At 43.6% G+C, this 18,801-nt stretch overlaps 1 protein-coding gene across 1 annotated transcript in view; it reads right to left on the bottom strand.

Annotated features, from left to right (window-relative positions):
* Positions 1-14,515: 14,515 nt before the first annotated feature.
* SAXO1 (stabilizer of axonemal microtubules 1) overlaps positions 14,516-18,801 on the bottom strand; it is a 49,039-nt gene continuing 44,753 nt past the window's right edge. The window contains exon 4 of the mRNA XM_049618886.1: positions 14,516-15,677. Coding sequence (XP_049474843.1) covers positions 14,674-15,677 — 1,004 coding nt within the window. The 3' untranslated portion in view covers positions 14,516-14,673. The remainder of the gene's footprint in view (positions 15,678-18,801) is intronic.

The raw sequence follows: 18,801 nt of genomic DNA on the forward strand, positions 1-18,801 counted from the left end.
TCCACTGTTTCAAAACCTTCCACACTTTCCCACTGTTGTCAGGACAAGGAACAGCCTCCTTTAAATGTCCTGAGGCACCCTGCAAACTCATCTCTGGCCACTTTCCCTGGGTGACAGGCCTCAGTTCTTTGAAAGCTCCATGTCCCAATCTCCTTTCCCTTCTTACCTTCCCATAAACCAATGGAATACCAACCACCACACCCCTCCCCACCTGCTCTTCCTTTGTGATTTCTTACTTGGGACCCAGGGCAGGCAAATATGGAGGCTATAAATGTTTGTTACTCACCACTTCCCTCAAGACTGCACCGTTTTATAACTTTTTTCCTACTGCCCTGTGGCAAAGCTGGAAAGCTGGGCCTCTCAGAACTTTGACAGCCCACAGAGGTGGATGCAGCCTGAGACTCAAAGTCAGTAGTCAAAGGCAGGGAATCCTGTACTCGTAAGCTATTCTCCCCCTCCATTCCTCCTTTCTTTCCACACTGCACACATCCACTTTTCAGGGCCAGGTTTGGATTTATGGCTGAAAACTCAGTGTAAGTATTTACAATATCCCCTCTTCTTTCTTTTTCATGACTGAAGTATAATTGACACACAATGTTTTATTACTTTCAAGGGTACAACATACTGATTTAACAATTCTGTGTATTACTCAATGCTCACAATATATGCAGTCACCATGCAGTGTTATTAAGTTATTGACTATATGCCCGATGCTGTACTTCTCATCTCTGTGACCTATTAATTTTATAATTGGAAGTTGGTACCTCTTAGCCTACTTTATTTTGCCCAATCCCCCACCCACCCCCCTCTGGCAACCACCAGTTTGTTCTCTGTATTTAAGAGTCTGTTTATTCATTCGTTTTGTTTTTCAGATTCCACATATAAATGAAATCCTATGGGATTTGTCTTTCTCTGCCTGACTTATTTCACTTAAAAGCATAATACCTTCTGGGTCCACCCATGTTGTCTCAAATGACAAGATCTCATTCTTTTTTTATGGCTGAGTAAAATTCAGCCATTTTGTGTCTGTATGTGTATGTGTGTGTGTGTGTGTGTGTGTGTGTGTGTGTGTGTATGTGTGTAAACCATACATGTATATACACCATATCTTTGTTCATTCATCAATGGACACTTGAACTGCTTCCATATCTTGGCTATTATAAATAATGCTGTGATAAACAGGGGTGCATATATGGTCAATTAATCTGTGACAAAGGATGAAAGAATATATAATGCAGAAAAGACAGTCTTTTAAATAAATGGTGCTGGAACAACTAGACAGCTACATACAAAAGAATGAAACTGAACCACTTCCTTATACCACACACAAAAATAAATCAAAGTGGATTAAAGACCTAAATTTGAGACCTGAAACCATAAAAGTCCTAAAAGAAAACATAGGCAGTAATTTCTTGGCCTTAACAACATATTTATGGATAGGTCTCCTCAGGCAATGGAAACAAAAGCAAAATAAACTATTGGGACTACACCAAAATAAAAAGCTTTTGCATAGCAGAGGAAATCATCAACAAAACAAAAAGGCAGTGTAGTGAATAGGAGAAAATATTTGCAAATGATGCATCCAATAAAAGGCTAATATCCAAAATACATTAAAAAAATGTATACACCCAAAAAATGTGATTAAAAAATGGGCAGAGGACTGTTATTCAACATAGTATTGGAAGTCTTAGCCTGTGCAATCAGACAACACAAAGAAATAAAAGGCATCCAAATCGGCCAGGAGGTCAAACTTTCACTCTTCGCAGATGACATGATACTCTATATGGAAAACCCAAAAGATTCCACCAAAAACTGCTAGAATTGAATCATGAATTCAGCAAAGTTGCAGGATATAAAATCAACACACAAAAATTGTTTGCATTCCTATACACCAACAATGAAGCGACAGAAAGAGAAATCAAGGAATCGATCCCATTTACAGTTGCACCAAAAACCATAAAATACCTAGGAATAAATCTAACCAAAGAGGTGAAAAATCTATATGCTGAAAACTATAGAAAGCTTATGAAAGAAATTGAAGAAAACACAAAAAAATGGAAAAAGATTCCATGCTCCTGGATAGGAAGAACAAATATTGTTCAAATGTCGATACTACCCAAAGCAATCTACATATTCAATGCATCCCTATCAAAATAACACCAACATTCTTCACAGAGCTAGAACAAATAATCCTAAAATTTGTATGGAACCAGAAAAGACCCTGAATAGCCAAGGCAATCTGGAAAAAGAAAACCAAAGCAGGAGGCATCACAATCCCAGACTTCAAGCTATACTACAAAGCTGTAACCATCAAGACAGTATGGTACTGGCACAAGAACAGACACTCAGATCAATGGAACAGAATAGAGAAACCAGAAATGGACCCACAAACGTATGGCCAACTAATCTTTGACAAAGCAGGAAAGAATATCCAGTGGCATAAAGACAGTCTCTTCAGCAAGTGTTGCTGGGAAAACTGGACAGCGACATGCAGAAGAATGAACCTGGACCACTTTCTTACACCATACACAAAAATAAACTCAAAATGGATGAAAGACCTAAACGTAAGACAGGAAGCCATCAGAATCCTCGAGGAGAAAGCAGGCAAAAACCTCTTTGATCTTGACTGCAGCAATTTCTTACTGAACACGTCTCCAGAGGCAAGGTAAACAAAAGCAAAAATGAACTACTGGGACCTCATCAAAATAAAAAGCTTCTGCACAGCGAAGGAAACAATCAGCAAAACTAAAAGGCAACCGACAGAATGGGAGAAGATATTTGCAAATGACATATCAGATAAAGGGTTAGTATCCAAATTCTATAAAGAACTTATCAAACTCAACACCCAAAAAACAAATAATCCAGAGAAGAAATGGGCAAAAGACATGAATAGACACTTCTCCAAAGAAGACATCCAGATGGCCAACCAACACATGAAAAAATGTTCAACATCACTCATCATCAGGGAAATACAAATCAAAACCACAATGAGATACCACCTTGCACCTGTCAGAATGGCTAACATTAACAACTCAGGCAACAACAGATGTTGGCAAGGATGCGGAAAAAGAGGATCTCTTTTGCATTGTTGGTGGGAATGCAAGCTGGTGCAGCCACTCTGGAAAACAGTATGGAGGTTCCTCAAAAAACTAAAAATAGAACTACCCTATGACCCAGCAATTGCACCACCAGGCATTTATCCAAGGGATACAGGTGTGCTGTTTCAAAGGGACACATGCACCCCCACGTTTATAGCAGCACTATGAACAATAAAGTATGGAAAGAGCCCAAATGTCCATCTATGGAAGAATGGATAAAGAAGAGGTGGTATAGATATACAATGGAGTATTACTAAGCAATCAAAAAGAATGAAATCTTGCCATTTGCAAGATGGCAACTGGATGGAACTGGAGGGTATTATGCTAAGTGAAATTAGCCAGTCAGAGAAAGACAAAAATCATATGACTTCACTCATATGAGGACTTTAAGACACAGAACAGATGAACATAAGGGAAGGGAAACAAAAATAATATAAAAACAGGGAGGAGGATGAAACATAAGAGACTCTTAAATATAGAGAACAAACTGAGGGTTACAGGAGGTTACTAACTAGGGGGATGGGCTAAATGGGTAGGGGGCACTAAGGAATCTACTCCTGAAATCATTGTTGCACTATATGCTAACTAATTTGGATGTAAATTTTAAAAAATAAAAAATAAAATTTTAAAAAAATGGGCAGAAGACTTGAAAGACATACAGATGGCCAACAGACACATGAAATGATGCTCAACATCACTCATCACCAGGGAAATGCAAACTCAAAACCACAGTAAGATATCACCTCACACCTGTCAGAATGGCTAGTATGAAAAAAGACAAAAAACAACAAGTGTTGGCGAGGATGTCAAGAGAACCCTCTTGTACTGCTGGTGGGAATGCAAATTAGTGCAACCACTGTAGAAAGAACACGGATGTTCCTCAAAATATTAAAGATAGAGCTACCATATAATTCAGTAATTCCACTGCTTGAGTATTTACCCGCCCAAAAAAAAAAAAAAACACTAATTTGAAAAGATATACACAATATCCACTCTTCTAACTAGATCCCCCCAAATATGATCTTTTGTTTTACTGAAAAGATGATGGTGGGTGCAGAAGAATGCAAAAGGATGCAAAAGAATGAGACCAAGACTAAACTATACTACATGATAAAAGGACATAAAGATCCTGAGGGACAAGACCTGGATGACTGTGGCTGGAGAGATGGGGGAGGGAGGGGGAGGGAAGGGGAGGCAGGTCATGTCTCAGTTGATGGTCACAATCTAAAGGAAGCCATGCCCACCCTCCAAGCAGACAACTGCCCTCCTTCTCCCTCAAGGTACCTGGTGCCTAATAACTCTAACTTTGGGAAATCTTTCCTTATGTACTTCAGAGAAGACTCCCTTTTCCCTACGGGTCATAGTGCCGAAAGGGGAAATAGAAAGAGGAAAAGTTCCTAGAATTCACAGAATGCTCTGTTCACCCCCTCACACAGACCACATGGGGACCACAGCAGTGAGTATAAGCGCCAGGCTAGTTTGACTACAGAGCCTCCTCAAAAAACCCTGCTGTACCTTGCTTCTCAGAAGCAGCCTGCTGGCCATCCAGCATTCACATGTCTACCCAGCCCTCCCCAAACTCAGTGGAGAGACCCTGTCCTCCTAGTCTCTGCGACCTAAGGTTCTAGAGACATGCTTAATTCCCAGTTGTTTTCACCCCACCTCCAATCACCAATTCCATATGGCCTGCCTTCAAAATATGCCCGGGATGTGACCCTTTTCTCATCAGCCCCACTTCTACAGCCTGGCATGGGCCTGCATCCTGCCAGGCCCTGCTTCTACGCTGGCCCCCTGCAGCCCCCTCACAGAGCCTGGGGGACTACAGGGATGGTTGTAACATATACCAGATCTGAGCACTTCTCAGTTGGACCCTTGACATTGCCCCCCAATTCCAAATTCCTGGCCATGGTCTATACAGCCCTCACAAAAATGTGCCCACCTCAGGCTCTTTTGCTCTACATGTTCCCTGGGGTCATCTCCCCCTTTGAGCTTCTCAAACATCATCTTCTCAATGAGGCCCACCTTGACCATCCCATTAAATACCACCTGGGCCTCCCAGAACTCCTGGGCTTCTCCATTCCAATTATGTTCTCCTTTTTCATGGTGCCTATCACCTTGTAACTTACCAAACAATTTACTTATTATGCTTTTCATATATTATGTGTTATTTATATTATACATACCTTATTATATATAATTACGCATTGTTTATTATTAATGAGTGTCTGTCTACCCCACTAGACTATAAGACCCACAAGGGCAGGACCTGTATATGTTCTACTTACTGATGTTGTCCAAAGCACCCGGAAGAGTGCCTGGCACCCAAAAGATATTTTCTGAAGGCATAAACTAATGTATGTTTGTGTACACATACAGATGGATGGGAGAAGAGGAAGGAAGAAGTGTGGTCAGTGAGTCCACCTATCCTGAGGACCAAAGCTAAGACAGGGGTTATGGGGTAGAGGAGGAAGAAGAGGAGGAAGAAGAGGAGGAGGAGGAGGAGGAGACATAGAAGATGAGATGTGTGAAAGGAAAGAGCATGGTTTTGAAGTCACTACCCTGGGGGTGGAGGGGGACTCCCTGGATGGCGTAGAGAAAAATGAAAAACAGGGAGATGCTGGAAAGCAACTGAGGGCCATCAGGTGGGTCCCCAGGAGATATCCCCGGGGCAAGACCATAGTGAGATGTGCAGCAGACCCAAGAGTCTGGAAAAGGGCCCCATGATAGCTCCCAGAGTGGATGGCAAAGGTAGGAAACACAGCATTTTTGGAGCTACGGAATCCTAAAGAGCTTGGTAATCAAGAGGCAAAACCTCCCTAAATAGCACTATTCGAAGATCATAGTAAAACAAACAACAGATGTGACTTCACAAGATGAAAATACCTTTTTCCTCCAAAAGGCCCAAGGGATCTTTTTCTACAATGAAGAGAATCTAGTCTTAATGTAACTATTTCCAACAAAGAGCTTAAAAATTTAAAGATCTCTTCATATAACCTTCAGCTCCTGGATGTAATCATTCCTTCCTATGCATTAACCTTATAAGTAAGCAAGCATTGTGTAAAGAAGCTCTGTTGCAACCCAATCAACATCTTTGTAAATATCTGTGTGTTTCCAGAAGCAATTAGTGAGTAAGTCTGAGTGCTGAGTACAAGGAACAGTGGAGAATCAATCACACGCACAAACAGCTACCATTCCCAGAGCTCATACACCTATACACCGCATGGCCCTGGAAAGGCATTCAAAAATTCATTCTTTATCCTCAAGATCAACAGCCTCCTACATCTCTCCAGCCTTCCCCTTCTTTCAAACCCATGGTGTCACTTCACTGTTCACCCAGCTGGTTCTACAAACATCATTTCCTCCACTGGGAGTCAAACATCATTCCCCCAAGTTACTTAACCCATCTGAGCCTCAATTCCCCTCAGTTCCCTGCCTGAACAGGGAGATAACAACAGGAGCAGGAAGCACATATGGATGCAGTGAGATGGCAGGTGCTGTTGCTGTCAGAACTTAAGAGAGCTCTACACAGGAGATAACAGACTTGTGTCCACTCTCCGGTAACTGAACTTTCCCAGGCTCCCTGTACCTGCCCTCTGGCTGGGCCAGAACCTCCCATTTATCAAGAAGCCAAACAATTTCAACGGTCAAGGACTAGGATGTTTCAACACTCAGAGTTGACCCTGAGGCACAGCAGGATTCGCTGAGGTTTTTAAATCATCAAAGAAAGGTTCAACTACATGCTTGCATGCGTGCAGATTTTACTGTATTCTAAACTTATTTGAAAAAAAAATGTATGATGAGCACTTGGCACTGTTTCTCCATGTGTGTTCCAACAGGTTTTACACAATAAAAGGGCTCTATTGTCAGAGTTGGAAACTGTTGTCTCTGCCTGCTCAGAGTTCATCCCTCCCCTTGCCTGGAAACTCTACGGCTTCCTTTGGGGACCCACCCCATCCCAAGCCCTCCCATGTTCACATAGCTTGCATGGGGTTGACCCTAGCCATAAACACTACTCAGTCCAGGGGTGGACCCTGATTCAGTCCTGGACAGGGAGGATTTTCATTCTCCCTGGCCATGGCAATCAGTTCAGAAAGGACCACGAGTCTCAAGCCAGGCAAGAAACTCATTTCAGGGATTTTTTCTGGAACCCCTGGGAAGGAGAAGCCCTTTAGCTAAAGAGATGTTGTGAGCTTAAAATTGCTGGAAACCATCACGTGGAAAGGGCCTGCCTAAGAAGGCAATGCAGAAGAAAATAAAGGCAAAAGATGAAGACCAAGCACCCATTGCATCCTTCAAGCCACTGGATTCAGCTGTGCCTGAAGCCCACAGATAAAGCCCTAGACTGTTCAATTGCCTGAACCAAAAAATTCCCTTTTCACTTCTGCACTTGTAATTGCAATAATACTGATCCATGAACTGGGTTATACAAAGTTAAGCAAGGTTCCTTTAATATAGGGTTTCAGAGAGCCTTCAAAATATCATTATGCAATATGAATCTCAAACTCCCAAACTTCTATGTCCAATGAACTTTTTTGAAGACCATATCACAGGACTTTTATTCCATAGAAAACACCTTCATAAAGGCTAATAGATATTACCTGTAGGTTAACTTCATATTAAAATACTCCAAAGCTCCAATCCCTTATAATTCTGGACAAATGAGACAAATGGGAATTCATTTACCCAACTCTGTTGATGCATTTGGCCAGACTTGATAAGTGTATGTGTATAATTTTTTATAATTTTTATTAAATGGGGGTCATAAGCATAAACTATGATATATTTTTCCAGACTTAATAAAATACGTGTGTATGTACATGTGCAAATGTGTGTGTATACACACACATACACGTACATTATTTTAAATTATTACATTGAGGTCATAATTCCTGAGATGCTACACTTTTGAGTTCTGCATTTTAAACCATTTTTTGGTCTCTAGCCCCACTGCCAGGCTGTCACCCCTTTCCATTTAGATGTTGGCCTCTAACAGAAGAGCCATGCCCCCGTCCCGCCCTTCTGAGGGCTAGTAACCCAGATAAGAGAAACTCATTGGAACTGTGTGTGAAAGAAAGAAAGAAAGAAAGAAAGAAAGAAAGAAAGAAAGAAAGAAGAAGAAGAAAAAAGGAAAGGAAAGAAAGAGAGAGAGAGAGAGAGAGAGAGAGAGAGAGAGAGAAAGAAAGAAAGAAAGAAAGAAAGAAAGAAAGAAAGAAAGAAAGAAAGAAGGAGGGAAGGAGGGAAGGAAGGAAAGAAGGAAGGAAAAAGGAAAGGAAAGAGAAGGGAAAAGAGAAAAAATGAAGAAAAGGAGCCAATATGAGCAGAGTGAGGGCCAGGATCAGGGGTGCATAAAGTACCTGAGTTTCCATACATGAAATTTGTCAGTGATTTTAGCAACTTAAAGCCAGCGTGTGTCCAGGTTCTAGCCACAGTTTTGGACATGGAAGGTTCCAAATAACTGGCCTTCAAATATGGGAGGTGTTCTAACACTGAGCCAAGCAGAGAGACTCTCCATGTTGATAGCAAGCACTGAACTCTGCTTAGAAACTTTAAAATGAAAAGTGGGTTGTTTTTTTAAGACTGGGAGATCCTATTGTGCCAAAAATTCCATTTCTTAGTTTATAAGTCATTCACTGGCATAGATGCCAAATTTTCATCATTTTTCATGCATTCTGTCTGCCTATGTTTCTCAAGTAGCTATTTGCCTGTTTAAAGGGTATTCGTGGGCTCCCCTGTTTTATGATCCTATCACATGAAATGGATGAGAATCTAGGACATGAGGGAGTAACCATGCTGCCTCCTTGGCAATGAAAGAATAGCCTTGGCCCTGGGTAGATTGGCAGGGTGCAGGTGGCAGGCAGGTTGGTCTGGGTAGTAAAAGCCCAAGACAAATCAGTGTTAGAGTCAGTCACAGGAGTGAAAACTTCCTGAATCCTTTTGGTTAACATCAACCTGGGTTTGCTGCTGCACCAAGAGGGTTGACAAGAAAAAGCCATCAGGACTTCTCATGTCAGAATCCAAGGATCCAGAGACAGGGACCAGGAGCACCTGTGGTACAGAAGTATGACTTAAAGCACAGCCCAGCCTAGCATTACCCTGATGCCTTTTCCAGAATCCAGAGCACATGTTCTGGAAGGCTCCAGGGCTCGTGTTGCAACCCCAAAGTGGGGAGGAGCCAAGCACCTGCTCAGCCAGCCTTGTGGAAATTCTGAGCCTACTCTGCCAAAGCAAACACCTCCTCCTGGCCCCCACCCCCAGTATTTATGCTCAGAAGGGCCTCTGTCTTCCTGCTTCCAGGATGCTGACCAGATGTGGGCCTGGGTGATGGCAGGGCAGGCCTGAAGAGCCAAGGGATCATTTAATCTGCAGTTAGAACTCGTGCACACCCTCACCCGGCCCACTAGCTTCCTCTTGGCAACTACACAGCTGAAAAGCACTTTTAAAGGAAATAGATCCCTCAATTCATCTTTATGCCAGAGGTGACCAGATCCCAAAAGGGTGCATCACTGTGGAAAGGTGTGGTTGTGACAATGCCCCTGCCTTGGAGCAGTTCGCTTCACTCCTGCTTTAGATGCAGAAGCTTGGGGTGGGGCAGCCAGTTATTCTATGTATGTTATTTCGAACATGCTCACGGCAATGAGAGTACAATGGAAGGTACCTGGCGGACACAAAGGGAAAGCAAAACCACGAGACAGAGTACTTGCTCCCCCAGCCACTCCAAAATGGAGCCCCGGCACTGGCCAGGACTGTGCCTGCTCGTGTCGCATCTGGGCTGTGGTCTCTGCTCAGTTGAGAGCTGTCTCTGAGCCCCTCAGACCTTCCCTCTGTGAAGTTGCTGGTGATGTGTGAGAAGGGTGAGAGGGAGGATAGGTGAGGCCAAGGATGCAGGGAGGGGAGTGCCGTCTGATGCTGTCTGCACAGCCTTGGGAAACAGCCGGGGGTTCAGAAGCCCAAGCCAGGGCTCCCTTCACCTGTACCTACCAGTTGGCCTGGTACTTATTCTACACTGCCCACCTCTGCCCTTCTGCCGAGTCAGGGGTGAAACTCACCCTCCAGGTATGCTTTCCAGTTGAGAAAACCCCCAACAAAATCCCATTCGTGCCTTATCACCTCCACGTGGCTCCATCCATGCAAGGCCAAGGGGCAGGCTGCCTGCCTGTGCCACTCTCCTTCCTGCCCCACTCACATACACCATATTAAGCTACAAAAAATCAATAATGAAACTGCCAAAACCATAGTGAGCAAGATGGGAGGAGGACCGTCAGTGGACAAGGGATTTCAAGAAATGTGAAGTTGACAAGAGGCAGATGGGAGAAGGAAGACTGACGAGTGCAGAAGGGGAAGCTTACTCTGCCAAAGCAGAGAGCAAAACAGTCACAAGAGAGTCAGAGCTGACAGGGAGCAGGTCTGCGAGGCAGAAACAGGCAGGGGTTTGAGGCTTAAAACACAAGCTACACAGAAAGCAGGGGACAAATTGTGCTAAGGATGGGGATGGCTGTAAGAACCACTTACGATGGCCCCACCATCTCCACCCTCCAGACCTGGCCTACAATCTTACCTTACCTTACTTACCTTACCTACCTGGCCTACAATCTTAGAGTCAAGCCAAAAAGGGAGGGCTCATCCTCACAGACAGTGACCCTTGAGAAAATGCAACATTTGAATGCAGGTCCTTTAACCTGTACTTAGTGCTCTGTTTCTACCTTAACTGGGGGGGCAAAGTAGAGAGCAGGTTCCTGATCACCAAAAAAATGAGAGTGGTGTGCTGGGGTCATCATTCCTGTATGTGGCCCACTGTCCAGGGGACCAGGGGATATTACCTGTCCCGCTGACAAAGGCACCACCCCATGCATGACACAGGCAGGGAGACACCGTTGGGGAGAGTGGGGCCTCATCTGCTGGGATGAACCATACCCCAAACCAGAAGACCATGCCCAACCAGCCCAGGGATTCCACACCAGCAAATCTCACTAGCTGCAGCCCATCAGCCACACTCGGAGACTCTGCTTACTCGGATAAGATGGAATTTGCCATCTTTGGGCTTCAAAAGCCCTATCCCTGTTTTCTTCCCCAGAACCTCACCCCCAAGCGTACTGGATCCTGCGCTGGAGCAGGTTCCCTGATTGGCCATAAAACTCTTCCCTCTGCGTTTGTTCTTTGGTCTCTAATAATTTTTCTTTTTTAATATGCATAAAGCCTTGAGATGCTGGGCTATGGTAGGTGATTAAGGACCCACTTCATTCTCACAGGGGGAAAATTATACAATAAAATTATACATTTGTACATATTTCTGAGTATTTGGCAGCTTCCATTACCAGGGTTTGTTGGACAAAATCCTACCAGGTGTTAGAGAAGTGCGTACACACATGGACAGGTGTTTTAATAGAGGTGTTTCCAACAAACTCTTAAGTGGAAGCTGGATACACAGAACTGATGAAAAAGAGCAGGAGAGGGGAACTAAGTCCCCATCTGCTCAGCTCACCTTGTTTCCCTCCTCCTGACTCCAGTTACTTCCTAAAATGACATTTCCAGGGAGCACAGGTAGGAACCCCAACTCAGAACAACTAAAAACTAACTCAACTATATGGGGGAAAAAAGCAGTTATGGAATTATATGGAAACTATATACGGTGAAAAAATAAAACAAGCAGTTAGGCTTACCTTCGCACATGTAAACAATGACCGATAAAATCACGAGTAGATTCCATTAGGTACAACTCAGCAACCATCTTCATTATCCTCATCACCATCATCCATGTTTAATGAGAGTTACCCATGAGCCAGGGCCAAGTGATTGACCTATATTCTTCATTCAACACACACAATGAAGCCATAGGGCCAGTAATGCTATTATTCACATTTTAACAAATTTGACCAAGGTCTCATAGCTAGCAGTGACAAGGGCCAAGAAGCAAACCCAGGTCTGCTGGGCTCTCTCCTTACATGTTGTTAGCCACTGGGTTCCATTAGTCTCCTAACAGCCACTTGTATCCTCCCTTACATAATTTCTGTGTTTTCTGAATTTTTTACTGTATTAACCACTTTCATAATAAAGATATTTTGAGACCAAAATGGACAGACAGAAGAAAGCAGATTCCTTAATTCTGGTAGAAGTGGGCAAGGTAGAGATGCCCTAAGTGGCTCATCTAGCCTGAGGTCACCTGGAGGTAACCCCTAAATGTCACAAAGGAAGGACTCAGAGGAAATTCCTCACCACAAGAGGGCTAGCACTCTTCAACAGCCCAGGTCCATCCATCCTTCTTCAGCTTCTTTGTAGTCATCAGAAACATTAGAAAAGCTTATTGGTCTTGATATACAGAGCATGGTCCTACAACTAAGAGGAAAGGAAGAAGCAGGGAGTATGAGAGAACTAAAATTCCCAATCTACCAAAACAGACCATGTCTAAAATCGTTAAGTCAACAGACAACAATATATGTATATGATTTAAGAATATGAAGGAAAATATTAGCAGAGACATAAAATAATGTTACATTTTTCTCTGGGGAACCAATAATGGGGGAGGCCAAGAGGCTGGAGCATAAGAGATTGTTGCATTTTTATAAGCATTTAGCACCATTTGGCTTTCTAAGTCAACTGCCAATATTTTTGACTTATAAAAAATGATGAAATAAAAATAGAACTCACCCTCCTTAGTGGTCTCCTTTAGCTTAATGCACTCCAGGAAGGAGCTCAGAGAGAATGTGGTTTGATGGTGTTTGTAGAACCACGTGATCTGGGACGTGGCAGATGGGAAGTACCTGTTGCCATGGGAAGAGCACTGGATCTTGAATCAGAATGCCTGGGTTCTAATCTTGATCTTGGTGCTCTAAACTCTGTGGCCTTGGGCAAGGTATATAACCTCTCTGAGCCTTTCTACCCCATAAAGGCAGGTAGATATCCAGACCCCATATAACCAACAAGAGGATTAAATGATTTTTATCCCAATTCAGTGATACAAACCAAACTTCATAGTGAGGCTGCGAGGCATGGGACCTCAGAGGTCTGGGCCAGGCAACTAAGAGGCACAGAAAGACTGGACCCCAGATAAAAGATACAGGTTTCTTGCCCATGAACCAGGCACTGAGCCTAAAACCAAGTCTCTAGTTCAGATTTGAACTGAAGTCTCCTCCTCCACACACTGTTCCCAAAATTTCTAAGACTATGGAATATATTTGGGGTTCTGTGGGCTCAAAAGGGAGGTAAGTGTCCCTGGTGTCAGCCTGCATCCCTCTGAGTGAGGTTTACCCAGAATCCATCTGACCCTGGCATAAATCCTCTTGGACAAAATCTTTGCTCAATTCTTTCCAATTCAAAAAAAGGGGACACCTGTGTGGCTCAGTTGGTTAAGTGTCCAACTCTTGGTTTCGGCTCAGGTCATGATCTCACAGTTTGTGGGTTCAAGCCCCATGTCAGGCTACACTCTGACAGTGCAGACCCTGCTTGGGATTCTCTCTCTCTCCCTCTCTCAGCCCCTCCCCCCACTTTCTCTCTCTCTCCCTCTCTCCCTTTCACTCAAAGTAAATAAATAAAAATAAACTTTAAAAACATCATAAAATTACCTAGCCTTAGAATCAAGCCTTACACCCAAAAGAGAAAACTCCAGCCTTTTCTCCAAGACAGGGTCCAACTCATCACTATGTCAAGCTTCACCACAAGTCTGGTCACAGCTGTCATTTTTTTAAAAAAGTAGGTCCAGCCTTCCAAGAACCAGCCCAGCACAGAGCAATTGTTCCAGGCTCCAAGAACTTAGAAGAGCCCACAGTTTCTGCTCACAGCCCAGGGGGATGCCTGCCAACTACCTGGTTGAAAAGGGGCCCTTTTTCCCCCTCCACTCTCTGGAATCAGAGCCAGCACTGGTTTGGGGGTAAGAGAGACCTGGCATGTCCATGCTCCCCTGAGACTGCCACAGACTCTCTTTCTCCCCCACCCCCTCCATTTCCTGTGACTGAACAGCACTATTCAGACAGCACTACTCTTGGCTGGTATGTCAGGGTGTGAAAAGGTAGAAGGGATGTCCTGTAAAGCAGCCCTGGGCAGAGAGAACACAAAACTCCAGACTGGACACAAGGTACTCTCACTAGTACTGGGATGCGATGGGGGCTGGAGTCTGGAGTCTCCCCAAAGGTCTCAAGGAACACACGCTGTTCTCTGCAGAGACAGCCCGTGGGGTGAACACACAGACCTGCAGACCCATTCCCCCCCAAACCAAGTTTATTTTTTAGCACTTCATACTTGGCAAGGGTCAATTATGATAGCAATCCATGCAATGGTTAAATTAATAAAATACTTCTGGTTCAGAGAAAAACCCTTCAGACCAGCTTTGATTCCATCAGCACAAGGTAAGGGACCAAGGGGGCTAGGCAGCCAACGGAGGGTAAAGGGGAGTATTTAGCCAGTGATTAAATGGCATTTTCCTTGACTCAAGTGATTCTCATTTTATTCAAGTGTCCTGGAAATGATGCTGAAGACTTTTTTTTTTTTTTTCCACTTTGGGGAATTCTTTTTTGGCCAACAAATAACTCTCAATCATCTGCTTTTAAAAGTATTGTGCAATTTCTAAGTAACAGTTTTTTAAAAATCAGGCTGACACTGCCAACTCTCGCTGGTTGGGGTTTTCCGAATCACCTACAGAAAGACGGCTGCCCTGCTGAGAGCCTGTCCGGGAGACCGGCCTGTATATCTTGTGCCCCAAAGCATCCGTTTCCTCAAAAATGTAGCCAGGAGGCTCAGGGTATGAAGCCAGGCACCTGCCCATGTCCTTGGGAGTAAAGCTGATGGTGTATGTGGTCTGGCCCTCCACAGGGATATTTCCTCGGGAGCCAGCCCAAGGAGGCTTACAGCTTTTGGTAATGATGGGTGGGTGGGGCACATAGTGAGCCCGCGTGGTAGTCAGACAGTCCAAGGGCTCAGTGGGAATGTTCAGCTGGGGAATGGGTTTGGCTGGCTCCATGCGTGTCCCCGGCCATTGCTTGTAGTCATCCTTGGTGGTAGTGGAGCTTTCAAAGCGGCCACCCTTCTTGACTGAGATCACCGGCCGGAAGGACTGAGCTGGGGCACCCATAGGGTACGTGTAATGGGCCTGCACTGTTGTCAGAAGGTCCATCTTTTCTTCAGGAGGGACATAAGCAACAGGAGCTTTGGAGAACATCTGGGGCGTTGGCCAAGCTTGGTACTTGTCTCTAAACTCAGTGGTGTTAGAGAAAGGCGTTTCTAAACCACAGGACCTGGCTGGAGGTTTCAGACTCTTGGCTGGCTCTCCCATCAGGCCCCGGAAAGACTCTTTATGGGTGGTAAGGCTTTCAAAGGGGATTTCACAGGGACTGAACTTCGCTGCCTCATATGCAAAGCGTTTCTCCATCGGGTGGGCCACGTAGCTCATCTTGTAGTTAGTTAGATCCTCCAGGGGGATGTTACAGAGCTTGGGCATGGCCAGAGGCTTACAGCTCATGGTGCTCACTAGGCCCTTTACAGAATAATCATCCTGGTGTGTAGTTCTACTATCAAACCTGGTTGATGCTGGTCGGTAATGGTGTTCTGGACGAAGTAGCTCTCGTCTTGGTTGGTTCCAGGGTAAATAATCAGCTGAAAATAAAACAGAAGTGGTAATCACTTACAAATCAAGTCCATATAACCTGCATGTATTCTAAGGGGCTCCAAAGCCTTAAACCAGTCTCCAGTGAGATGGTCCTTGAGACAAAGGAAGAATAGGTTCCTACCACCACCTCAACCAAGGACTTAATATTTCAACTTTATGGTACTTGCAGTTACTGTTCAGAACAGATACATTTATAGGAGTCTCATCATACCCCACAATGCCGCATGCAGGGATCTTAGAGGGTCCACCACTGTGGGAGGACCTAGTGATCTGATTCCCTCTGAGGAGTCCAACCAGTGGCTTCTCCTGATCCAAGAACAGTTCTGTTCTTCTGTGGGGAAGTGCCCTTTCTGAATCAGCACAGAGTGACTGGGAAGATATGCATGCTGTAGTGAGACAGGGGATTCACAACCCCCCACTGGTGGGCCACCAGCCAGACCAAACAGACCTCTCTTCCCATATTGTGACCATGATTGTATCCCTATAACCCACACATTTAATCCATATAAAGCAAATGTGCTGCCCCAAGAGAATAGGGGCATTGTACTGGCTAGTGAGAGAATAGCAGCTGCCACCTGCATTGAGTTTATTATATGACAGTCAATGTTCTAAATACTTTCTACATGAACTCATTTAATCATCAGACAGGCCTAATCAGGTGGCTGCTTTCAATATTCCCATTTTAAAGATGCAGAAACAGAGGCACAGAGAACTTAGGGAAATTTGCCAAGGTCACTTGGCTAGAAGTAGAAAAGCATGAATGCAAATCCACCTCCAGATTTCCTGGAGAAATTCCAGGAATTTCCTCCAGATTCCACTACCTGGTTCTGACAATCAAGGAACACTATGTACCAGCTAACTGTGCTCAGGAATTTCCATACATGACCTTGTTTCATCTTACAACCCTTTGTGATGGGTATAATTACCTCTATTTTACAGATTTCCTTTTCGTTTGTTGTTTCATATTTAAGTTTTAATTTTATTTTTTATTTTTTAAAGTTTACATCCAAATTAGTTAGCATATAGTGCAACAATGATTTCAGGAGTCGATTCCTTAGTGCCCCTTACCCATTTAGCCCATCCCCCCTCCCACACCCCCTCCTGTAACCCTGTTTGTTCTCCATATTTATGAGTCTCTTCTGTTGTCCCCCTCCCTGTTTGTATATTATTTGTTTCCCTTCCCTTATGTTCACCTGTTCTGTGTCTTAAAGTCCTCATGTGAGTGAAGTCATATGATTTTTGTCTTTCTCTGACTGGCTAATTTCACTTAGCATAATACCCTCCAGTTCCATCCACATAGTTGCAAATGGCAAGATTTCATTCTTTTTGATTGCCAAGTAATACTCCATTGCATATCTATACCACCTCTTCTTTATCCATTCATCCACCGATGGACATTTGGGCTCTTTCCATACTTTGGCTATTGTTGATAGTGCATGGGGGTGCATGTGTCTCTTTGAAACAGCACACCTGTATCCCTTGGATAAATGCCTCGATTTATCTGGAGTCCAAGAGCAGGACTCAGAGAGGCTAAGGAATTTCTCTAAAACTCACGTGGCTAGGGAATTAAGAGTTGGAATTTAAACCACATAGTTGACTCCAAAGTCATGCTCTTCTGACAGCCTGTATTATAGTTAGGAGCACTGTGTATCTGGAGAGAATGAAGGTTCAAGAAAATACTAGTGGAAAATAATCAGAGAATATTTGCAGAAAGAGGAGAATTTCAGCATGTTTGAAGAATGAAAAGAATTGGCCACCTGTATCTACAGGATGTCTGTCTCAAGAGGAACCTTTGCTGGGGGGACTGGAATGGCCAAGATAACAAGAGGTCTGCACCCAAAGAAAACCTGCCCTAAGGGTGGCCCCCATGCATCCTGAGGAGGTTTTGTCCTCAGACACCACAAGAGACTTTTCAAGTAACTTCCCCACACAGATCTAAGGGGCAGCTTTGAAATTAACAATGTAGGTGAGAAAAATAGGACAGCAAACTATGTCATTCAAACACTTTGACACTGCTTCCGTTCTTTTTGTAATACTGGGCTCACACCAAAGTCCTACATTGCCCCCATTGTGCCTATCAATTACCAGATCTAAAGTAACCAATATGAAATCCTAGTGGACCCTCTGAATCCACAGGGAATTCTCTTGTGTACAGCTTTACAAAGGATTAGTACAAAAGCAGCTTCTCAGGGGCCTTGGTTATATATAGCCAATACCCATGGACTCCATAGGCACACTTTCTTTTAAAACACCTTTATTGAGATATAACCTGTATAACACAAAATACACCATCTTACATTTTTTAATTATTCAATAACTTTTACAGACCTGTACAACCATCACCAAAATCCAGTTATAGAACATTTATACCCCAAAAGTATCGATCAAGCTTATCTGCAATTAATCTTTATTCCCATTCCATCTGCTCTTGGTCTCTATAAATGCACACTTTCTATACATTTTATATAAATATAATTGCACAATATATAGTGTTTTGTACTGGGCTTTTTTCATGTAACATAATTGAGATTAATCCCTGTTGTAGCATGTATCAGTTCACTTTTTTTTTTTTTTTTTTAACGTTTATTTATTATTGAGAGACAGAGACACGGAGCATGAGTGGAGGAGGGGCAGAGAGAGACAGAGACACAGAATCCAAAGCAGGCTCCAGGCTCTGAGGTGTCAGCACAGAGCCCAATGCGGGGCTCGAACTCGCAAACCACGAGATCATGACCTGAGCCGAAGTCGGACGCTCAACCAACTGAGCCACCCAGGTGCCCCCAATTCACTCCTTTTAACTGCTGAATAGTATACATTATATGGATACACCAAATTTTGCTTATCAAATATTGATGAATATTTGGGTTGTTTATACTTTTTGGCTATCAGGAAATTTTCTGCTATGAACATTCATGGTCAAGTCTTTGTGTGGATATATATTTCATTTCTCTTAGGTAGATAGGCAAATGGTGTAACCTATGTTATATGGTTTATCTATGTTTAACTTTTTAAGATAGCACAAACTTTTCCAAAGTGAATGTACCATTTTACATTCTCACCAGCAATTTCTCCACATCTTCACCAACACTTGTTGTTGTTGTTGTTGTTGTT

Source organism: Panthera uncia, chromosome D4 (assembly GCF_023721935.1).
Source record: "Panthera uncia isolate 11264 chromosome D4, Puncia_PCG_1.0, whole genome shotgun sequence".
Lineage (NCBI taxonomy): Eukaryota > Metazoa > Chordata > Mammalia > Carnivora > Felidae > Panthera > Panthera uncia.